The sequence below is a fragment of the Sturnus vulgaris genome, chromosome W (assembly GCF_052056855.1).
Source record: "Sturnus vulgaris isolate bStuVul1 chromosome W, bStuVul1.hap1, whole genome shotgun sequence".
NCBI lineage: Eukaryota > Metazoa > Chordata > Aves > Passeriformes > Sturnidae > Sturnus > Sturnus vulgaris.
In genome coordinates this window covers 71,413,621-71,432,811 of record NC_142282.1, presented here as the reverse complement: position 1 = coordinate 71,432,811, position 19,191 = coordinate 71,413,621, and the positions used below count along the sequence as shown (strand labels likewise).

At 44.5% G+C, this 19,191-nt stretch overlaps 1 protein-coding gene across 1 annotated transcript; it reads left to right on the top strand.

Annotated features, from left to right (window-relative positions):
* The first annotated feature begins 9,149 nt into the window (after window positions 1–9,149).
* On the top strand, window positions 9,150–18,899 carry LOC148220387 (uncharacterized). Its single transcript, XM_088155542.1, has 4 exons — window positions 9,150–9,216; window positions 11,734–11,763; window positions 12,692–13,717; window positions 17,335–18,899. The coding sequence occupies exons 1-4, from the start codon at window positions 9,150–9,152 to the stop codon at window positions 17,697–17,699; spliced, it is 1,488 nt and encodes a 495-aa protein (XP_088011668.1). The 3' UTR covers window positions 17,700–18,899.
* The last annotated feature ends 292 nt before the right edge of the window (window positions 18,900–19,191 follow it).

The following is a 19,191-nucleotide window of genomic DNA, read 5'->3' as shown; positions in this document are numbered from 1 at the left end:
TGGTGTGGTTGAATGTAGAGAGTAGAGACTTGACAAAGTCGAGTCTATAGAGGGGGGAATGTTGCCAGAATGATTTTTGCTTTTATATTTCCTTAAAAAAAGATACAGGTACATATTGGTGTTGGTTGACCTCTTTAGTGGATGGTCTGAGGCTTACCCTTTGTTGGGGGTTGAATTCATCCCTTTTCTTTCTGTGGAATTTTCCCATTGTTATGCTAAGTATTTTGGACTACACCCTAGCTAGTAACAGTTTCTCTCGAAGGGGGTGGGGAGAGGGGGAACATGGGAAAAGGAAAGGTGGGGTAGGGGCCTGCTCTCACTCTCTCGCTCTCTCGTGGACTCGGAGGAAGACGGCAGGTGCTTCTACCTACCACACTTCCGGCAATCCCAAGGCCAGGAGCCACGTTCCCTGCTGTCAGACATCGCACTGCTGCCTTCTCACTTCATCCTACTACCTCCAGACACTCTGCTGAGCACCACGACAGACACCGTGAGGGGGGAGTCGCTCCTCCATCCCTCTCATTCCTGGGCCACGGCTGCCATCCTCCCAGCTCTCTTCATCTGCACAGGACCTGCCCCGCCCACAGCACCGGTAACTGAGTGCAGGGAGAGGGAGCCTGTGGCCAAAAAGGAACTGGAACTGAGTTATACTGTTCTGTTTTGTTGTCAATTTTTATAGCTGTTGTTGTTTCTTTTGTTTGCCTTCTTAGATATATTAGTAAAGAACTGTTATTCCTACCCCCATATCTTCTGCCTGAAAGCCCCTGATTCCAAAACTATAATAATTAGAAGGGAGGGGGTTGCACTCTCCATCTCAGGGAAGGGGCTCTTGGCTTTTCTTACCAAGTACCTGTCTTTCAAACCAAGACACCCTTGTTGCACTAACACAGCAAAAGAGGTTGTGAGAATTTTGTTCAATCATATAATTCCAAGGTTTGAGGTTCCTTTGAGGTTGGTCTCCCAGTGATCAGGGAAGTTAGTCAAATGCTGGGAATTGTTTGGGATATGCAAATTCCCTACATACCTCAGATGAGTGGTAAGGCTGAATATGTGAATGGAACCCTCAAAGAAAAAAAACAAAACAAACTGTATTCACCCCATGTAGGGGAGGGCATTTTGTGTACATTTTCGATATCTGCCCCTGGAGGCCTCCAATAAGACCAGTCTTTATATTACCTCCTACAGTAATGTTATCTCAAAAGTGTATTGTTTCATTTTTAGGTTCTTTAAGGCATGACCCCAACCTGTGACTACCCAAGATTTAAGAGCACTTTTGGGTATGGCTGGATGATGCAGATTTTGGGTCTTGAATTATGGATTTTTGGTCAAACCATTGTATGAGCTTTGAAAGGAGGCCCTGGAAGGACCTTTGATTTGGACTCCTGAGAGTGAACATGCATACTGTAACTTAAAGATAGCCCTGATGTCTGCACCTGCCTTAGGACTCCCAGACTTAACAAAGCCCTTTGAGCTTTTTGTGCATGAACCACAGCAGGTCACCCTTGGTGTTGGAGTCATTAAGTCAGGAGTCTCTCTGATTTTTTCAGAGAGAAATCAGAATGCAGGGATTGAGTTGAAACCTTTAAATATATTGAAGTATATTAGGCCTCTCACTTATAAGGCAGAAGTGAAGATTTAGGTTGTAACACAAGAGAAAGAAAATAAGTAAGTAAATGGAATAAGTTTTAAGTGCTTTTAGTAAGCAAAAGGTCTTAGATGCCTGAGAAGTAGTACATGTTCTAGTGAAGGTTGAAAAACATGCTAGTGTTTTCTTAGAGGCTCCAAGAACCTAGCTTCAGACATAATAGAGTTAGAGTTAAGAATATTGCTTACATTTTTCAGTTAGAACAAGATAGGCCATGAACGTAGTCTATACGTAATCTGGTGTGCTAAGAAACTAGAATTCTAATAGGTTAAGAAGTAGTGGTCCGAGTTTGGGTCTTAGCTAGCTAGAAAGTTTCTATAAAAGAACATGCATCAGGAAGAGCTGGTGCTCTATGCCATGGCTTTTTGCCATGTGCATTTTGACATTGCATTTTGCCATTGCTTTTATGCCTTTGCTTTGCTTTGCTTTGCTTTGTTTTTGCTTTTGAGACTGATGTGCTTCTGCAATAAATAACTTTATAGCAACTACTAGCTGCTTCGCTTTTTACACAAAAGGAGAATAAACCCACAGTGTGGGTGCACAAGACACACCCGGAGGTTCCCTGAAACCTCACACCTTGGAGTTCTAGCTCAGAAGGTAGGAGACTTCAAGAGGCCTGTGGGGTACTTTTCAAAATAACTTGACAAGGTCAGCCAAGGATGACCTGGATGCCTGCAAGCCATAGTGACGACTGTTTTCTTCATACAAGAGGCCAGGAAATTAACTTTGGGACAAAAGATAGTAGTGTACACTTTACACACCGTAACTACTGTATTAGGCCAAAAAGATGGGCATTGGCTTTCCCCAAGCCGCATGCCAAAATATCAGACTGTTCTACTAGAGCAAGAAGATGTGGAGTTGAAAGTAACCACATCGGTAAATCCAGCCCAATTTCTCAATACCCCAATGCAAGGAGAAGAACATTAAACACAATTGCTTACAGACAATTGAGCAAGTGTATGCAAGCCAACCAGACCTACAAGACACACCCACTGAGGATCCAGAGATAGAGTTCTTTACAGACAGAAGTAGCTTTGTGAAAGATGGAAAACAAATAGTCACGCCAACAAAGATAATAGAAGCTGCACTGCTGTCTGTGTACACTTCAGCTACGAAGAGCCCTGGAATTGGCACCAGGAAAAAAGTAAACGTATTGTGTGGAAGATCACACTATGGAAAGACCCTGGAGGCCTCTAATAAATACCAGCCTTTATATTACCTCCTATACTAATATTATCTTGAAACTGTGTTGTTTTATTTCTAGGTTTGATAAAGCAAATCCATCACTGGATGGGATTGGTCTTGAGATCTGGTCTGCCAGAAAACACTTGTTCAATAGTTACCAGGCAGTCATGGCACAAAGGTCTCTAAGCTTCTTCTGAAGCCTGAAGAAACATGTCTGAGTTTAAAGCAGTCATTACCTTAAGCTCAACATTGTCCTGCTTCAGTAGGGCAACCTGGTATTTCAGCATTTTGCTGGTGATATCCAATGTCCTCCCTTTTGTTCCAAACCATTTATTATCATGTGTGGTACATATCAGCTTTTGTGCTTCTCTGCAGCTACCACTGCTATCAGGTATCCAGGTGTCCTGGTTTAGGGCAAATTTGGGAGGAAACTTTTGAATGGGGTCTCTCTAGGAAACAGATTTAAGCAGCTCTTCTTTCAACTAGTTCAGGGAAATATTTTCTCTGAGAGAAGTGGAAAAATGTTTATTTAACAGGCAAAGTACTTCTTAGTACAAAAATGAACAATACTAAACAACAAAACTTCTCACTGCTTTGAAAAGATTACAAATTTAGAAGAGGTTTTTTTTGTGGGTTGCAGCCTGGCTTGCTCAGTTTGTTTTCAGTCCCTCCAGCATTGGGAAACGCCGCGGCCCAGCCCAGGCTTGATGGACCACAGGTGTGAGCTCCCGGTGCTTTTCTGGGTTTTCAGTTCAGAGCAGGTTTGAACAATTTCAAGAAAAAGGAAAAGAAATACAGTCTAGGGATTTTTTTTTGCTTTAGCTAGCTAGAAAAAAATAGGAGCAAAGGAGAGCTCTTTCTTGCTGTTTACTGTAGATAACAGTGTTTGTGTGAAGGATGTGCGGGAGCAAGTGCAGTCTTTGATAACAAACTCTGCATCTTTTTTCTTTCTCTATACTTTTGAAACTAGTTTTAAAGTTACAGAACTCAATATTCAACACTAACAGAACAGACGATTGGGGATACAAGCATCATCAAGTGACTTCAAAACATTTCACTCCTTATCCCTATTATCGTCAGCTTACTACTATATCTAATATATATTTTAATTATATAAACACATACATTATACATATCTATATAGTATACAGTTATATACAGATAATAACAGTGATATCTAATAGTAATATTTACTGTCTTTGTTTTGAGTTGCCAATTTAAATAAACTTATTTTTCCTGTTGTGAGACAGAACCAGGAGCAAAAGAGCAAGGCAGGCCTAAAACTTGAGAGAGTATAAAAGAAAATTTATTAACTACACAAAGAGAAAGGAAAAAAAAATTCAGAATAAGATTTTTCAGATCACTTCTTCCCTCCCTCTCCCAATCTTCATAACAACAAAACAAACATATAAGAAATACTTCGGTCAGTGCCCAATTTAGTCTTTCTCAGTTCACTTCTGGAGAGAGAAGCCTCTTCTTGTTGAAGTTGTAGGGATTTTTCCCACAAGAAGGAAAGACAGTCCTCTTGTGGTTTTATCTTTCACGATTTGCATCTGCCCGGGAACCTGCAACCGTGACGCTCCTCCCAACTCCACAGCCGTCCCAAAGTTGTAGATGTGGGCCATGTCTGTCTCATGGGGTATTACATTTAAGAATGAAATGTTCAACCACAAAGATTCTCTCTGTCTCCTTTCTCTCTGCTCAGGCTTCATCTTCAGAAAGCTGAAATTCCCTTCTTTTCTCAGGGCAGAAATTCTCAACACAGGTGCTCTTTAGTCAAATCATCTTTTAAATGGAACATTTCCATCCCCCATGTCTCTTTCCATGGTTTATAGGAATATTCAGTACATCAGTTCATTCCTACAAGTTCACAAAAAGATTTTCAGCCATTTCAGCATCTTCTCATTCTCCTTCCATCTTAAAAACTTAGCTCTTATGTCACTGACTTCAGAAATCTTCTTATTCCCTTTCATATTCAAAGGAAAGGCTGGAGGCTTTGCAAATCTTATCTGAACACTAAAGAGTTAAAGTTTAACACCACTACAAATGTTGGGCCAGGCTCAGGCCGTGCTGGGGGGGGTGTAGCTGAGGTGTTAATCAGCCTTTCTGGGGCTGGGCTGCAGCCCCACACTGCTCATGACCACCCGGGCAGGCCCGGCCCATCCAGCAGCAGCAAGAGTCGGCCTCCCCCCACGCCAGAGCCGCAGGCCCGTGTAGGAGGAAGCTGTGAAGGTCTTATCACACAACTTTTTCTCCCCCCCGGCCATCGGGTCCCCTCGTTGGCAAACGGAGCCCAAGCGGCCTCCCGAGCCTCCCCCCTCTGCATGGGGGAGGGGGAAGCTCGGGTTGATGTTACCTGCTCAGCCACCGGAAAGACAAAAGAGCCTCAGTTCCGGATTACCTTCCTCAAAATGTGTGTTCACAGAGCGAACTAACTTTCTCTAATTGGCTGTTGCAGTTATCCCAACCCCCACAGAGGAAATTCTCTTAGAGAAAATCTCTCTCTGAGTCTCTTCTTCCCAAGTCAACCTATCACATTTACATATGGTTCTTATTTAACAATCAGATTTTTTTGAGGTACACATTGTGTTGTTTTATTTTTTTGTATTATTTATTATGTGTAACCTGGTTCTCGAGAAAAGACAATCGTACGAATGGGTTTGTTTGTATTTGAGGCAGAATTGATTTAAACTGTTTTCTCTAATAAACTTTTGACGTGTACTACTGGGACTTTGTTTTTGTTTACTGTATGCAAAGACAGACTGGGCAGGGCTTGCTTGTTTGATGGAACTTCGGATGTTAATTAACTAGGTGGCTTTTGTAAGATGTTGCTTCTAATTCTTGAAAGATTTTTTATTTAATGTTTTCAAGGTGGTTTTTAAGAGTCTATTGTACTTTTTTACTTTGTCTGCAGCTGGTGCATGGTAGGGGGATATGGTGCACTTAATGCTATGTTTTTTAGCCCGGGTGTTGATAAGGCTATTTTTGAAATTAGTTCTGTTGTTTGACTTAATTTTTTCAGGGGTGCTATGTTTCCAAAGGACTTGCTTTTCCAGGCCTAGGATGGGGTTTCGGGCAGTGGTGTGAGGCACAGGGTAGTTTTGTAACTATTTAGTGGTGGCTTTTACCATGGTTAGCAAGTAGCACTTACTTTGGTGTGTCTGGGGCAGTGTGATGTAGCTAATCTGCTAGGCTTTCCTATACTTACATTTGGACCATTGTCCCCCATACCAGAGGGGCTTTACTTGGTGTAAGGGTCGGTCCGAAGTTTCCCTCGTTTTTGCCTCTCGACCGTTGCAAGGAGACCTCGAGGACCCCCACCCAGGTTGACTCCGAACAATGGCTTCCTGGCCTGGCCAAGATGGATGCTTGTCAGGTGACTGTGTGCTGGTGTATTGTGTTCACTGGACTGTGCTGTTGTGGCACCAACCAGAGATTGTGTTGTACCAACTGGAGGTTGTGCTGTACCAATTGGAGACTACATGTGCTGCCCAACCGCACCTGTCTCCCACAGCACCACACAATGGTCCATAAATCTCCCCACCTCTTGGCCAGAAGTCACTCGCTTTGGAGAAGGACTATAAAAGAGCGACCCTCTGGAGAAGACCCTTGAGATCTCCCCACAGATGAAGACTCGTCTATCGGCTGGCCGGTGAGGAAGCCCGTCTCGTCTGTTTATAGCTATTTTCCCATCCCCTTCTTTTTCTTTTTCTCTCTCTATGCTTTGTTTCCTATATCTCTCCCCTCTATCACTACTGAGTTGTTGGCATTTAATAAAAATGCATTGCTGTTGTTGAATAAACTGATTTTGTCCCCTGCATTTTGCTTGTTTGCACCTCTGAGGTCAAATGAACCATCATGACCCCCACTCTGTATTAATAGTGGATCGTGAAGCTTAGCTTGCTTGATGGCAGCATATGTTTTACAGTTATGGATAACTTCAGAAATATTGTTTATGGTTAGATTTACTTTTTGATTTTGTGCTTACTTATAGGTGACATTTTTGCCCTGATGACCTGAGGCATCATGAACTTATTGAGCTAGGAACAACTCTCCCTTGTGCTGCTAATTTTTTTTTGACACTTTTATTTGTGCAGCTTGATTTACTTTTTTGTTGTTCTGGTGCTTCTTATTAGCTCTACTCTTGGGGACATGGGTATTTACGTGATGGACTTTTACAGGTAGTTTTTCTACTTGATTGGCAATGTTTTTTTACTTGTTAGTAGCCTAGATTGGTTTTCCCCTACTTTGCCATCTAGCTTTTTTTTTTACTTTTTCAGCTAACTTTACAGAGTATTGGCTACTATTTATGAATTGGTATAAAGGTAGAGCTTTGGCCACTTCCCTTTTTTAGCAATGTTCAGGGCCAGCTGAACGGCTTTGAGTTCAGCAAGTTGACTTGATTTACTTTTTTTTTTGTAGTTTGAGCAACTTGTCATGTGGGGCTTTACACTGCTGCTTTCCACTTCCGGTTCATCTTCACGATGCGACAGGACACATTAGTAAAAAGTGTGTAGTGTGTTTTATTTGCTGGTAGTTGGTTGTATGGTGGGGCTTTTTCAGCATGTGCTATTTGTTTTTGGCTTTTTTTGTCAGTGAGACCAAAGTTTTTACTTTTGGGCTAATTTCTAATTATTTTTAAAATTCTAGGACGATTAAATATTTTAATACTGGCGCACTGTGTGATGAGGGCAATCCATTTGCTCCATGTGGCATCGGTGCCGTGGTGGGTAGAGGGAACTTCTGTTTTGAACATCCACCCCAGCACCAGTAGTCGGGGTGCCAAGGGCAGTTGTGCTTTTGTGCTAATCACTTCTGAGGCAGCTTGAACTTTTTTATAGGCAGCCAGGATTTCCTTCTCTGTGGGAATGTATTTGGCTTTGGATTTTCTGTAACTTCGACTTCAAAATTCTAATGGCCGATGTTGAGTTTTACTAGGTACCTTCTGCCAAAGGCTCCAGGACAGACCATGGTTCCCGATGGTAGAGTAGAGCACATTCTTCACATCTGGTTTTGTTTTGACTGGGCCAAGGGCTACCACATGAGTGATTTCCTGCTTGATCTGAGTGAAGGCTTGTTGCTGTTCAGGGTCCCAGTGGAAATCGTTCTTCTTACAGGTAACCAGGTAGAGAGGGCTCATAATTTGGCTCTACTTAGGAATATGTATTCTTTAAAAGCTTATGGCACTTAAGAAAGCTTGTGTTTTCTTTTTGCTGGTTGGTGGAGACATTATAGTTCTTTTGTTGATGATATTAGTGGGAATTTGACGCCATCCGTCTTGCCACTTTACTCTTAGGAACTGGATTTTTCGGACATGTTTTTGGACTTTGCTTTTTTTGATGGTAAAACTAGCTTTTAGGAGAATTTGGAAGATTTTTTTTTTTAAATACTTTTGCTGCCGTGTTCCCTTATATAATGATATTATTGATTGTTGGGGGTCGAATGCTTCCCTTTTCTTTCTGTGGAATTTCTCCCATTGTTATGCTAAGTGGCTACACCTTAATGTAATGTTCTCTCGAAGGGAGGTGGGTGGAGGGGGGGGGGGGAAACCAGAAAAAGGAAAGGTGGGACGGGGGTCGGGAGTGGGCTGGAAACTCTCTCGTTTGGCTCATGGAGGGAGAGGACGCCCCGTGCTCGGATCTGGCATCTCCCCTGACATCCCAGCACTGAGATCCACGCTCCCTGCCGTTGGACATCGCTCTGCTGCTCTCCCACCTCACCCTACTACCTCCGGACACTCTGCCGAGCACCATGACCGACACCTTGAGGAGGGAGTCGCTTCCCCATCCCTCTCAGCCCTGGGCCACTGCCGCCATCACTCCAGCCCTCTTCAACTGCACGGGACCTGCCCTGCCCACAGCACCAGTAACTGAGCGCAGGGAGACAGCCTGTGGCCAAAAGGGACTGGAACTGAGTTATACTGTTCTGTTCTGTTGTCAATTTTTATAGCTGTTGTTGTTTTCTGCCTTGTTAGATATCAGTAAAGAACTGTTATTCCTATCCCCACATCTCCTGCCTGAAGGCCTCTGATTTAAAACTAAAATAATTAAAAGGGAGGGGGTTGCATTCTGCATCTCAGGAAGGGGGCTCTTGCCTTTCCTTAGCAAATACCTGTCTTTCAAACCAAGACATTGATGTAGTACAAATGTTTTGGAGCTTCACCTTTTTTTAGTGCAGTCTGGATTAGTTTATGGCAGATGGTGGGGTTGTGTTTCCACCCCAAGGCAGTCTGTTCCAGGTGTACTGCACGCCTTTTTAGTTGAAAGCAAACTGAGGTCTGCATTCTGCAGCTAGAGGAATGGAGAAAAATGCATTGGCAATGTCAATGGTGGCATACTACTTTGCTGTTTTGGACTCCAGCTCGTACTGTAGTTTCAGCAAGTCTGGTATGGCAGCGCTCAGTGGTGGAGTTACTTTATTTAAGGCACGATAGTTTACAGTCAATTTCTATTTTTTGTTAGATTTGCGCACAGGCCAGATGGGGCTATTGGAGGGTGAGTGGGCCTTACTGACCACTCTTTGTTTTTTTGGCTTACGGATTATTTTGTGGATGGGGATCACAGTATCTTGAGTTGTTCTATACTGTCGGCGGTGCACTGTAGAGGTGGTAATTGGTAGCTGTTGCTCTTCCACTTTCTGGAGTCCCACTGCAGATGGGTTTTCTGACAGTCTAGGTAAGGTGTTTAATCACTTAATGTTCTTTGTTTTTACAGTAGTTATTCTAAAAGCCCACTTGAGTCTCTTTGGGTTTTTTAAATACTTATTTTGGAGGAAATTTAGGCCCAAAATGTGTGAGGCCGATAAGCCAGTCACAATAGGGTGTTTTTTCTACTAATTTTTAGTCAGACTTATTTCAGCTTTTACTAAAATAAAATTCTGTGATCCCCCTGTCAAGCCAACAATAGAAACAGATTCTGCTCCCACATGTCTTAATGGGACTAGTGTGCACTGCGAACTAGTGTTGACCAAGGCTTCTCTCCTAGGGTGATGTTATGGTGTTTGTATCTCCAATCGTGTGTTCTGTTTATGTTTGGTATTATGTCCTGTGCTTTCAGGACTGACTCTGAAAGTGAAGCTTTGTTTTGTCTTGTTATCAGCCAGCTCACCTCCCCCATGGTCTGTGTTTAGGAGAGGTTTTAGCTCTGCTTGCCTGCTTGCTCGCTTCTGCCTCTTTTTCTTTCCTTTGCTTTGCCCTTGCTTTTGCTTATTAGTTAGTTCAGCTAGGCAGTACAACTTTTTCCCTGGACTGTTTTTTTTCCACCCCCCTCCCCTCCCCTCCCTCTCCTGGATACCATCTGAACCTGTTCCGGACAGGGACCTGGGAAACACCAAGAAACACCGGGAGTCTGCATTCTGTCACCTGCAGCAGTCATTCCCCAGCACCGGAGACTGATAACTGGGCGACCACTCGCCGGAGAGACTCTCTGAGTTTGTCATCCCTTCAGAACGGTGAAAGAGTTTTTTTTGTCAGCTAGTGTTGTTTTTTTCCTGTGCTGGGGAGTGTTTCACTTGTTAAATAAACAGGGGTTTTTTTCCAGTTTTCTCTGAGGAAATTCTTCCCAAACCCGGTGGTGGGGGGGAGGAGTCGTGGGGGTTTTGCTGTCTGGGGGCTCCTTTGTGAGGTTTTCCCCCAAATTTGCCCTAAACCAGGACAGCTTCATACTCTTGTGGTTCAGATGTGCCAGGCCAACGAATCTACACAGTTTAAAAAACACAGTTTTCCCCAGCATCTACCTGGCTAGAGGCAGGGCCCCTCTATGCCTGGTTATTCTTCTTTCCCATGGTAGATGTCTTGGAGGTTCCTTCAAGGGAATTGGAAATGTTATTATCATACTTGGTGGTTTGGCTACGGGCTACTGGAGCTGATTTCTTTTTGGTGGAACTTTTGTTTTGTGTTTCACTCTTTTGCAATTTAACCACTTGTTTTGCCAGAGCAACAGTAGATTTTTCATTTTACTTCTTTATGTTTTTTTATAATTACGCAGATAAAACTACAGTTTTGCTCATGGGATGTATCTTCTCTCCCCATCTGGGGAATGCTTACATTTGGGGCTAGAACTTTTGATTTCTACTGTCAAGATTTGGAGAAGGTCTTCTTTAATTACTTTTCTGAGTTTTTTGTGATTTTCCTTTATCTTATCTTCTAATTTTTGTAGACGTGTTTCCACAGCTGCGATTCTGGCATATGTTGGGCCATGTACAGCATCTGCATATGCTCGGAGCTTTTTTGCCATATCAAGCACGATTTCCTCCTTGTCATCCCATGTAGCAGTCCCTGAGACTTCACCCTTGTTCCTGACTTGCTCAGATGTTTGGAAGAAGCCTGTGGGATCCACTACATGGACGTGAATAAAAGATACCAAAAGAGGCTCTTTCCCCCCTGGGGAGAATCTGAGGTTTATTTCATGTGGGCTTCCAGGAGCGAAAAGAGGGCAAGATCAGGGGACATAGGTCTTTTCTAGGGTCTGTAAGGGGGTGATACCTCTAAGTTTAAGTTTTCTGTTCTGTTCTGCTTGGATGTGCTTTTCCGTTGTGCTTGGGTGATGAAGACAAAACAGTCCGATTCTACCTAGGGACTCAAGGACAGTATCTTTAAACTTCAAGCCCTAAGCATAAACAACGTGAAAAGAGGAGGGCAGACACACAAGCAAGCAGGAGGATGAAACTTCCCTATTTGAGACTATTAATTGGACAGTTGACTCCTGCATGCAAATGGACTGAAACCTATAAAGGTGTGAGAACTCATGACCAACCCCTCCTTTCCTTCCATCTTGGAGCCATCTGGGCAGGGTCCACGACTGTGGCACTTGTATTGCTGGGGTGTGGCTTTTGTAGGCCTTTCGTGGGCCTCACAATAAATACCCATTTGTTCCCCTTAACTCTGTGTGCGACCTCTGTTCCAGCTCCTCAAGGCATCAGAGCTGGCGACCCAGGTGGGACAGTGGAGGCATCTGGAAAACCCCCTGGACTGAAGTTCTGCCAGCAGCCCCGAAAAGGCCCAGCAGAGGTCCAGAGGTATCAGAGCCAAGAACCCTGGGGACAGAGGCACGTGAGTGACCGAATAAAAGGGTATTCTGTTTAGCAGCTGGGTTAGGTGCTAGGAGGGTCTGTGGATTAAGTTGCAGCACCTTTTATCTAAAGCCAGAAGGTGGCGTAGCATTTGTGTGGTGACTCTGAGGGTTGTGAGTTCTACCCCGAGTCTCTTTTATCCCTTACTCCTTATTTTGGGCATCAGAATGGGTTGTGCATTTTCTGGCGAACATGATGATAGTGTTATTCCAAGGGATAGCCCCTTGGGGTTAATATTGAAAAATTGGGCGAAACGAATCGGGGAAGAGTCTATACTTTCGAAACCTAAACTTATCAGACTCTCGGAGAAAATCTGGCCAACTTATGAACTAGATGATGGAGAAACGTGGCCTAAAGTTGGTAGTTTAGACCGAAAATTAATATCAAGTTTAATATCCCAAATATGCGGAGATAGAGTCTTTGAAGAATTAGAGTATGCTCGACTTTTTATGGTATTAGCATGTGAGCAGGACCAAGATAAAAAGAAAGGACATATATTAGTCTTAAAAGACAAAAAGAAAGAGCTACCTTTCAGAAGTACCTATAAAACCCTAGAGGAGGCGGAGACAGATTTGGTCGCTCCCGCCATGAGGACAGGATCGGTCCCGGCTGCCCTGGGCACGGGCTCAGGCCAGGGCGCAGCCTCAGGCCAGGGCACGGCCCCTCCTCCGGCACTGCCGCAAAGGGGGGCTGGGGCCGGCACAGCTCAGGTGGGGCCTCAGTCAGTGAAGGAGGAGGAGGAAGGCGGGCCGGGGCAGCAATGGACACTGCCCCCGCCGCCACCTCCGGCAGCAGCCCGCAGGGTGGGGAATGAGGGAGGAGAGAGCCAGTGTGTGCAGCCCTCGGCACGGCCCCGAGAGGAGGGGCCGGGGGGCAGGGCCTTTTACAGGGATGGCGGAGAGGGAACCTCCCATGGGGGGAGCGGTGCCCCCTCCGTTCTCAGGCCTGTGAGGTACCATGGCAACGCCGAAGGTCAGGGAGCTGCCTCCGAAGGTGACGTCACCAAGGATCGCAGACACACAGTCCGGCAGCGGAGTCGCAACAGGTCCTGTATGATGCTTTCCAGGATTGGGACCAGCCGAGATCGACTCTTGGCTACTACAGAAACAGACAGCTCTTGCTCGAATGAGTCCGAGGAGGAAGAGGAGGATGAGGAAATGGACGAGATTATTGCTGCCTTAAACAGGAGGAGAAGGGGAAAGATAGCCAAAAAGGTCCTCAGAGAGGGTAGCCCAATTGCCCACCGCACTAGATCGAAAAGGGAGAGGGACAGAGAACCAGTTTTGCAAGCTCCTTTACGACAGGCTGTTGGTAATCAGGGGCCAGTATATGTGAAAGTACCATACTCCCTTATAGAGTTAGAACAGTGGAAAACTACTGTGGGAAAATATAAAGAAAACCCAAATAAAGTGGCAAAATTGGTGGAGCAGGCTATTAACTCACAAATCCCTGACTGGGCAGATTTAAACTCCATGTTAGATACATTACTCGACCCCACTGACAGACAGATGGTTAATAAAGGCATCACAACTTCCGTGGAGGGGAACATAGCCAGTGGATTGCTTCAGGGTACTGTCACCCAGATATTTCCCCTTGAGAATCCTGGGTGGGATCCAAATATACCAGAACATATGGCGAGGCTAAAACGATATCAAAGTCTGGTAGTATATGGGTTAAAACATGGAGTACCTAAGGCTATAAATTGGTCGAAGCTTTATGAAGTAAGGCAAAATTATGATGAATCACCATCTGATTTTTTGAACAGGTTAAGAGAAACTGCCATCAAATATACTGACCTAGACCTTGAATCAACTGATGGTAAAGCACACTTGGTTTTGCTGTTTATGGGTGAGGCTTCAAATGATATAAGAAGGAAGCTGCAGAAGATAGAGGGGGTCCGAGATATGGAGAGGCTGCTAGAGGTTGCCTGGAAAGTGTTTCGAGATAGAGGTTCAACGGAAAGAGTTAAATCCGTTAAATCCCAGCCCAGTAAGAAGGCAACTCAGGAAAAGTCACCCCAAAAAACTTCCCCTACGGAGAAGGACCAGTGTGCATACTGTAGAAAGTGGGGACACTGGAAAAAGGATTGTCCAGTGTTAAAAGGAAAATCCTCAGTTCCCCAGCTCCCAATAGTACAAACCTCAAGTGGCTCAGGCTCTGAGTGAGGGAGACCGAGGGCTCTTCCCCCAGCAGAGCCCTTGGTGATAACTGAGCTGGGGAAAGATGACATAGAGTTTTTGGTAGATACAGGAGCAGCATATTCTGTATTAAATACCTTAGAAGGGGAACTGAGTCAAGACACTGTACATGTTGTTGGGGCGACTGGGGTAAGTGAAACACGGCCTTTCTTCCAACTTTTAAAATTCAAATTGGGGAAGCATTGGGTAACCCATCAATTCCTTTATATGCCTAACTCCCCAAAACCATTGCTGGGGAGGGACCTACTGGAAAAATTGGAAGCAGAAATCAAATTCAAAAAGGGAAAGGGTGTACAGGTTGTGATTCCTGAATCTAAATTTGTCCAAGTCGCTGCACTTTTTATACAGGAAAAATGCAGTGAAATTCCTGCTGAGGTGGAAAATGTGGTAGATCCAATAGTGTGGGCCAGTGATATCCCAGGAAGATCCAAACGGGCAGAACCAGTGAGTATTGCACTCAAACCAGGAGCTACACCGGTAAGGCAAAAACATTACCCTTTGAAATTAGAGAATCATAAGGGATTGGCACCTATAATTGAGAAATTTCTACAACATGGTTTGTTAGTACAATGTGAGTCTAAATTCAATACCCCCATTTTAGCTGTCAAAAAAGCAGACGGTAAGAGTTACCGATTAGTACAAGATTTAAGAGCAATCAACAAAATTACAGAGGATATACACCCAGTAGTAGCCAATCCCTACACTCTCTTGACCACACTGACAGATGAATTAGGGTGGTTTTTGGTTATAGATCTAAAGGATGCTTTTTTCTGCATTCCTGTGCATAAAAACAGTCAAAACCTTTTTGCTTTTGAGTGGGAAAATCCCGAGACAGGGAGGAAATGTCAACTTACCTGGAGAGTTCTACCCCAAGGTTTCAAGAACAGCCCTACCATATTTGGGAACCAACTAGCAAAGGAATTGGAAGATTGGAAAAGACAAGAGCCAGAGGGAGTTATCCTTCAATATGTGGATGATATCCTGATTGCAGCCAGAACCAGGGAGGACTGCATACAATTCACTGTAAGTTTATTAAATTTCTTGGGATTGAGTGGGTACAGAGTCTCTAAAGACAAAGTACAGATTGCTAAAGAAGCAGTAGTCTATTTGGGACTTGAGATCTTCCGTGGACACCGGCAGCTTAGCAAGGAACGAAAAGAAGCTATCTGTCGACTCCCAGAACCCCATACTGTAAGAGAGATGCAATCTTTCCTGGGAATGGCAGGTTGGTGTCGTTTATGGATAGCAAATTATGGATTACTGGTAAAACCCTTATATGGGGCATTAAAAGCAGCCGAGAAAGGAATTATTCCATGGACTGAACATGCTAGAGCAGCTTTTAAACAGCTAAAACACTCTCTAATGTCAGCTCCAGCACTGGGACTGCCAGATCTAGCAAAACCTTTTGAACTTTTTACATATGAGAGACAGAGTATGGCTCTGGGGGTACTAGCACAGTGTCTCGGGAACCAGTGGAGAGCTGTGGCCTATTTTTCCAAACAGCTAGACAGTGTTGCCCAAGGTTGGCCAGGATGCCTAAAGGCCATGGCAGCCACTGTCATTTTGATCCAGGAGGCCCGAAAACTCACGCTTGGGAGACACATTGTAGTGTACGTACCCCATGCAGTAGCATCTGTCCTTGAGCAAAAGGGGGGACATTAGCTGTCCGGCAACCGGATGCTGAAATACCAATTGCTGCTATTAGAACAGGATGATGTTACCCTGAAAACGACTTCTGTTGTTAACCCTGCCATGTTTCTGTCTTCCATCTCAATTGACAATGAACCAGAGCATGACTGCTTGCAAATAATTGAAGAGGTCTATTCCAGCCGACCAGATCTAAAAGATGTGCCCATAGAGAATCCAGATTGGGAGCTCTTTATCGATGGAATTAGTTTTATGAAAAATGGCAAAAGGATGACAGGCTATGCAGTGACTACACAGGACAAGGTAGTCGAGGCAAAGGCCCTGCCAGCAGATGTGTCATCACAGAAGGCTGAACTGATTGCCTTGACAAGAGCCTTAGACCTGAGCGAGGGGAAAAAGGTAAATATATGGACTGACTCCAAGTATGCATTTAGTGTTGTCCATGCCCATGGAGCCATCTGGAAGGAAAGAGGACTCTTGAATGCTCAAGGTAATCAGATCAAGCATGCTGAGCAAATCCTTGCCCTCCTAGAGAGCATTAAAAAACCTGCAAAAGTAGCTGTTATACATTGTAGAGGTCACCAAAAGGGAAAATCCACTCCAGAATTGGGAAACTGCTTGGCTGATAAAATGGTAAGAAGGATTGCAGAAAAAGGTATTCTTGCAGTGGTTCCGCAGAAAGAGATTGATTTGTCGGGGTACACCCTGATATATGACCAAGCGGACCACAAACTAATAAAATTTCTCAAGGCTGAAATTACAGAGAGTGGATGGGCTGTTACACCAACAAACCAGGTGGTAGTCCCACCCCTGATCCTACGGGAGTTAGTACAAAGAGAGCATGAAACCACCCATTTCGGGGTTGAAAACCTTTTGAAACATCTAAAAAAAGTAGTAATAGGAAAGGGAATGACTGATATTATACAATCAGTAGTAAGTAAGTGTGAAATTTGTTGCAAGAACAACCCTGACACAAGGAAAAGAGTTGTGTTAGGAGTAACAAAGGCAGGGGATCTTCCTGGGGATTACTGGCAAATAGATTTTGCAGAGTTACCACGCAAAGAAGGATACCGGTACATACTGGTATTAGTTGACACCTTCAGTGGATGGCCGGAAGCTTACCCCTGTTGCACTAACACACCCAAGGACGTGGTGAAAGTCTTGCTCAATCATATAATTCCGAGGTTCGGGGTTCCCTTGGGAATGTCATCAGATAGGGGACCACACTTTGTAGCTACAGTGGTTAAAGAAGTTAGTCGGGTTTTGGGAATTATTTGGGATCTGTATACACCCTATAGACCTCAAGCAAGTGGTAAAGTTGAACGTATGAATGGAACTCTGTTGGGGGTTGAATGCTTCGCTTTTCTTTCTGTGGAATTTCTCCCATTGTTATGCTAAGTAATTGTGGCTACACCTTAAAACGACAGATAATGTTCTCTCGTAGGGGGGTGGCTGGAGGGGGAGGGGGGGGGGAACCGGAAAAGGAAAGGTGGGATAGGGGGGTCTGGAGCGGGGGACTCTCTCTCGCTTGGCTCCTGGAGTGGGAAGACAACCTGGGCTCTGCTCTGGCATCTTCCCCTGTCATCCCAGCGCTGAGATCCACGCTCCCTGCCTTTGGACATCACTCCGCTGCTCTCCCAGCTCACCCTACTACCTCCGGACACTCTGCTGAGCACCACGACCGACACCGTGAGGGGGGAGTAACTTTCCCCATCCCCTCTCTCCCCTGGGCCGCGGCCGCCATCACCCAGCCCTCTTCAACTGCGCGGGACCTGCCCTGCCCCCACAGCACCGGTAACAGCACAGGGAGACGGCCTGCGGCCAGAAGGGACTGGAGCGGAGCTAGACTGTTTCTGTTGCCAATTTTTATAGCTGTTGTTGTTTTTTCTGCTTTGTTAAATACCAGTAAAGAACTGTTATTCTCATCCCCATATCTCCTGCCTGAAGGTGTCTGAATTGGACCTAAAATAATTAAAAGGGAGGGGGGTTGCACTCTGCATCGCAGAAAAGGGGCTCCTGCCTTTCCTTAGACCATACCTGTCTTTCAAACCGAGACAAACTCTTAAAAGACAAATTAGTAAAATTTGCCAGGAAACATCTATGACATGGGTTCAGGCCCTACCTATAGCTTTGTTGAGAATTCGTATACAACCCAGACGAAGGGATAACATTAGTCCCTATGAAATATTGTATGGTAGACCATATCAAATCCCGAACGTTCCAGGTGAAATTCATATAAAGGGGAAACGTGATCTACAGTGTTACTTAATAGCTTTGAGTTCCACTTTGCAGAAACTTCAGAGTTACATCGTGTTATCCAGACCCATAGGACTGGACACACCAGCACATCCATTCCAGCCTGGAGACTGGGTCTATGTGAAGTGGTGGGACAGTGATCCTCTGCAAGCCAAGTCAAAAGGACCATTTAAAGTCCTGCTGACCACCTTCACCGCAGTCAAAGTTGCTGGCAGAGGACCCTGGATCCACTATTCTAGAATTAAGAAAGCTTCTCCTCCCGAATAATTGTAACAACAAAACTGATGGAAACGATATTTTAAGTGATTCCTCTTCTGTATCTGATTACTACTCTTTTATATAATAGTTGATTGTGTAGAATACTATTCTTGTTAGATATTTAGATGTTTATTGTTATTAAGTTTATGTTTATTATGTATTAGGTACTTATCTGTCATTAAATACTTGTTGTCAGTAATATTTAGAATAGAGACTCGACAAGGTAAAAGCCTTGTCGAGCCTCTAAAGGGGGGAAATTGATACCTCTAAGTTTAAGTTTTCTGTTCTGTTCTGCTTGGATGTGCTTTTCCGTTGTGCTTGGGTGATGAAGACAAAACAGTCCAATTCTACCTAGGGACTCAAGGACAGTATCTTTAAACTTCAAGCCCTAAGCATAAACAACGTGAAAAGAGGAGGGCAGACACACAAGCAAGCAGGAGGATGAAACTTCCCTATTTGAGACTATTAATTAGACAGTTGACTCCTGCATGCAAATGGACTGAAACCTATAAAGGTGTGAGAACTCATGACCAACCCCTCCTTTCCTTCCATCTTGGAGCCATCTGGGCAGGGTCCACGACTGTGGCACTTGTATTGCTGGGGTGTGGCTTTTGTAGGCCTTTCGTGGGCCTCACAATAAATACCCATTTGTTCCCCTTAACTCTGTGTGTGACCTCTGTTCCAGCTCCTCAAGGCATCAGGGGCGGGAGGAAATTGGATCTCAGCCGACTAAGCATGGGCAGAGGGGAGAGGGACCAGACCACAGGACACTACAGGGGTCACGGAATCTACCATTTTCAATACATCCAGTGAGTTACAACAATCCTGCTTTATTATTGCTAAAGCAGAAGCATATTTTTATGGTTCAAGATGTACAAGATTTTGCCACGTTACGGATGTACATGGTACCAAGTCTGGATTCTTAGTTGTTAG

What these genes read in the sequence shown, in the direction of transcription:
- LOC148220387 (XM_088155542.1), top strand. Translation starts at nt 9,150, where the DNA reads ATGTCAATGGTGGCATACTACTTTGCTGTTTTGGACTCCAGCTCGTAC. An exon ending in CTGTAGTTTCAGCAAGTCTG is followed by an intron (nt 9,217 to 11,733) that starts GTATGGCAGCGC and finishes CCTCTGTTCCAG; the next exon opens with CTCCTCAAGGCATCAGAGCT. An exon ending in AGACCTTGAATCAACTGATG is followed by an intron (nt 13,718 to 17,334) that starts GTAAAGCACACT and finishes CTGTCATCCCAG; the next exon opens with CGCTGAGATCCACGCTCCCT.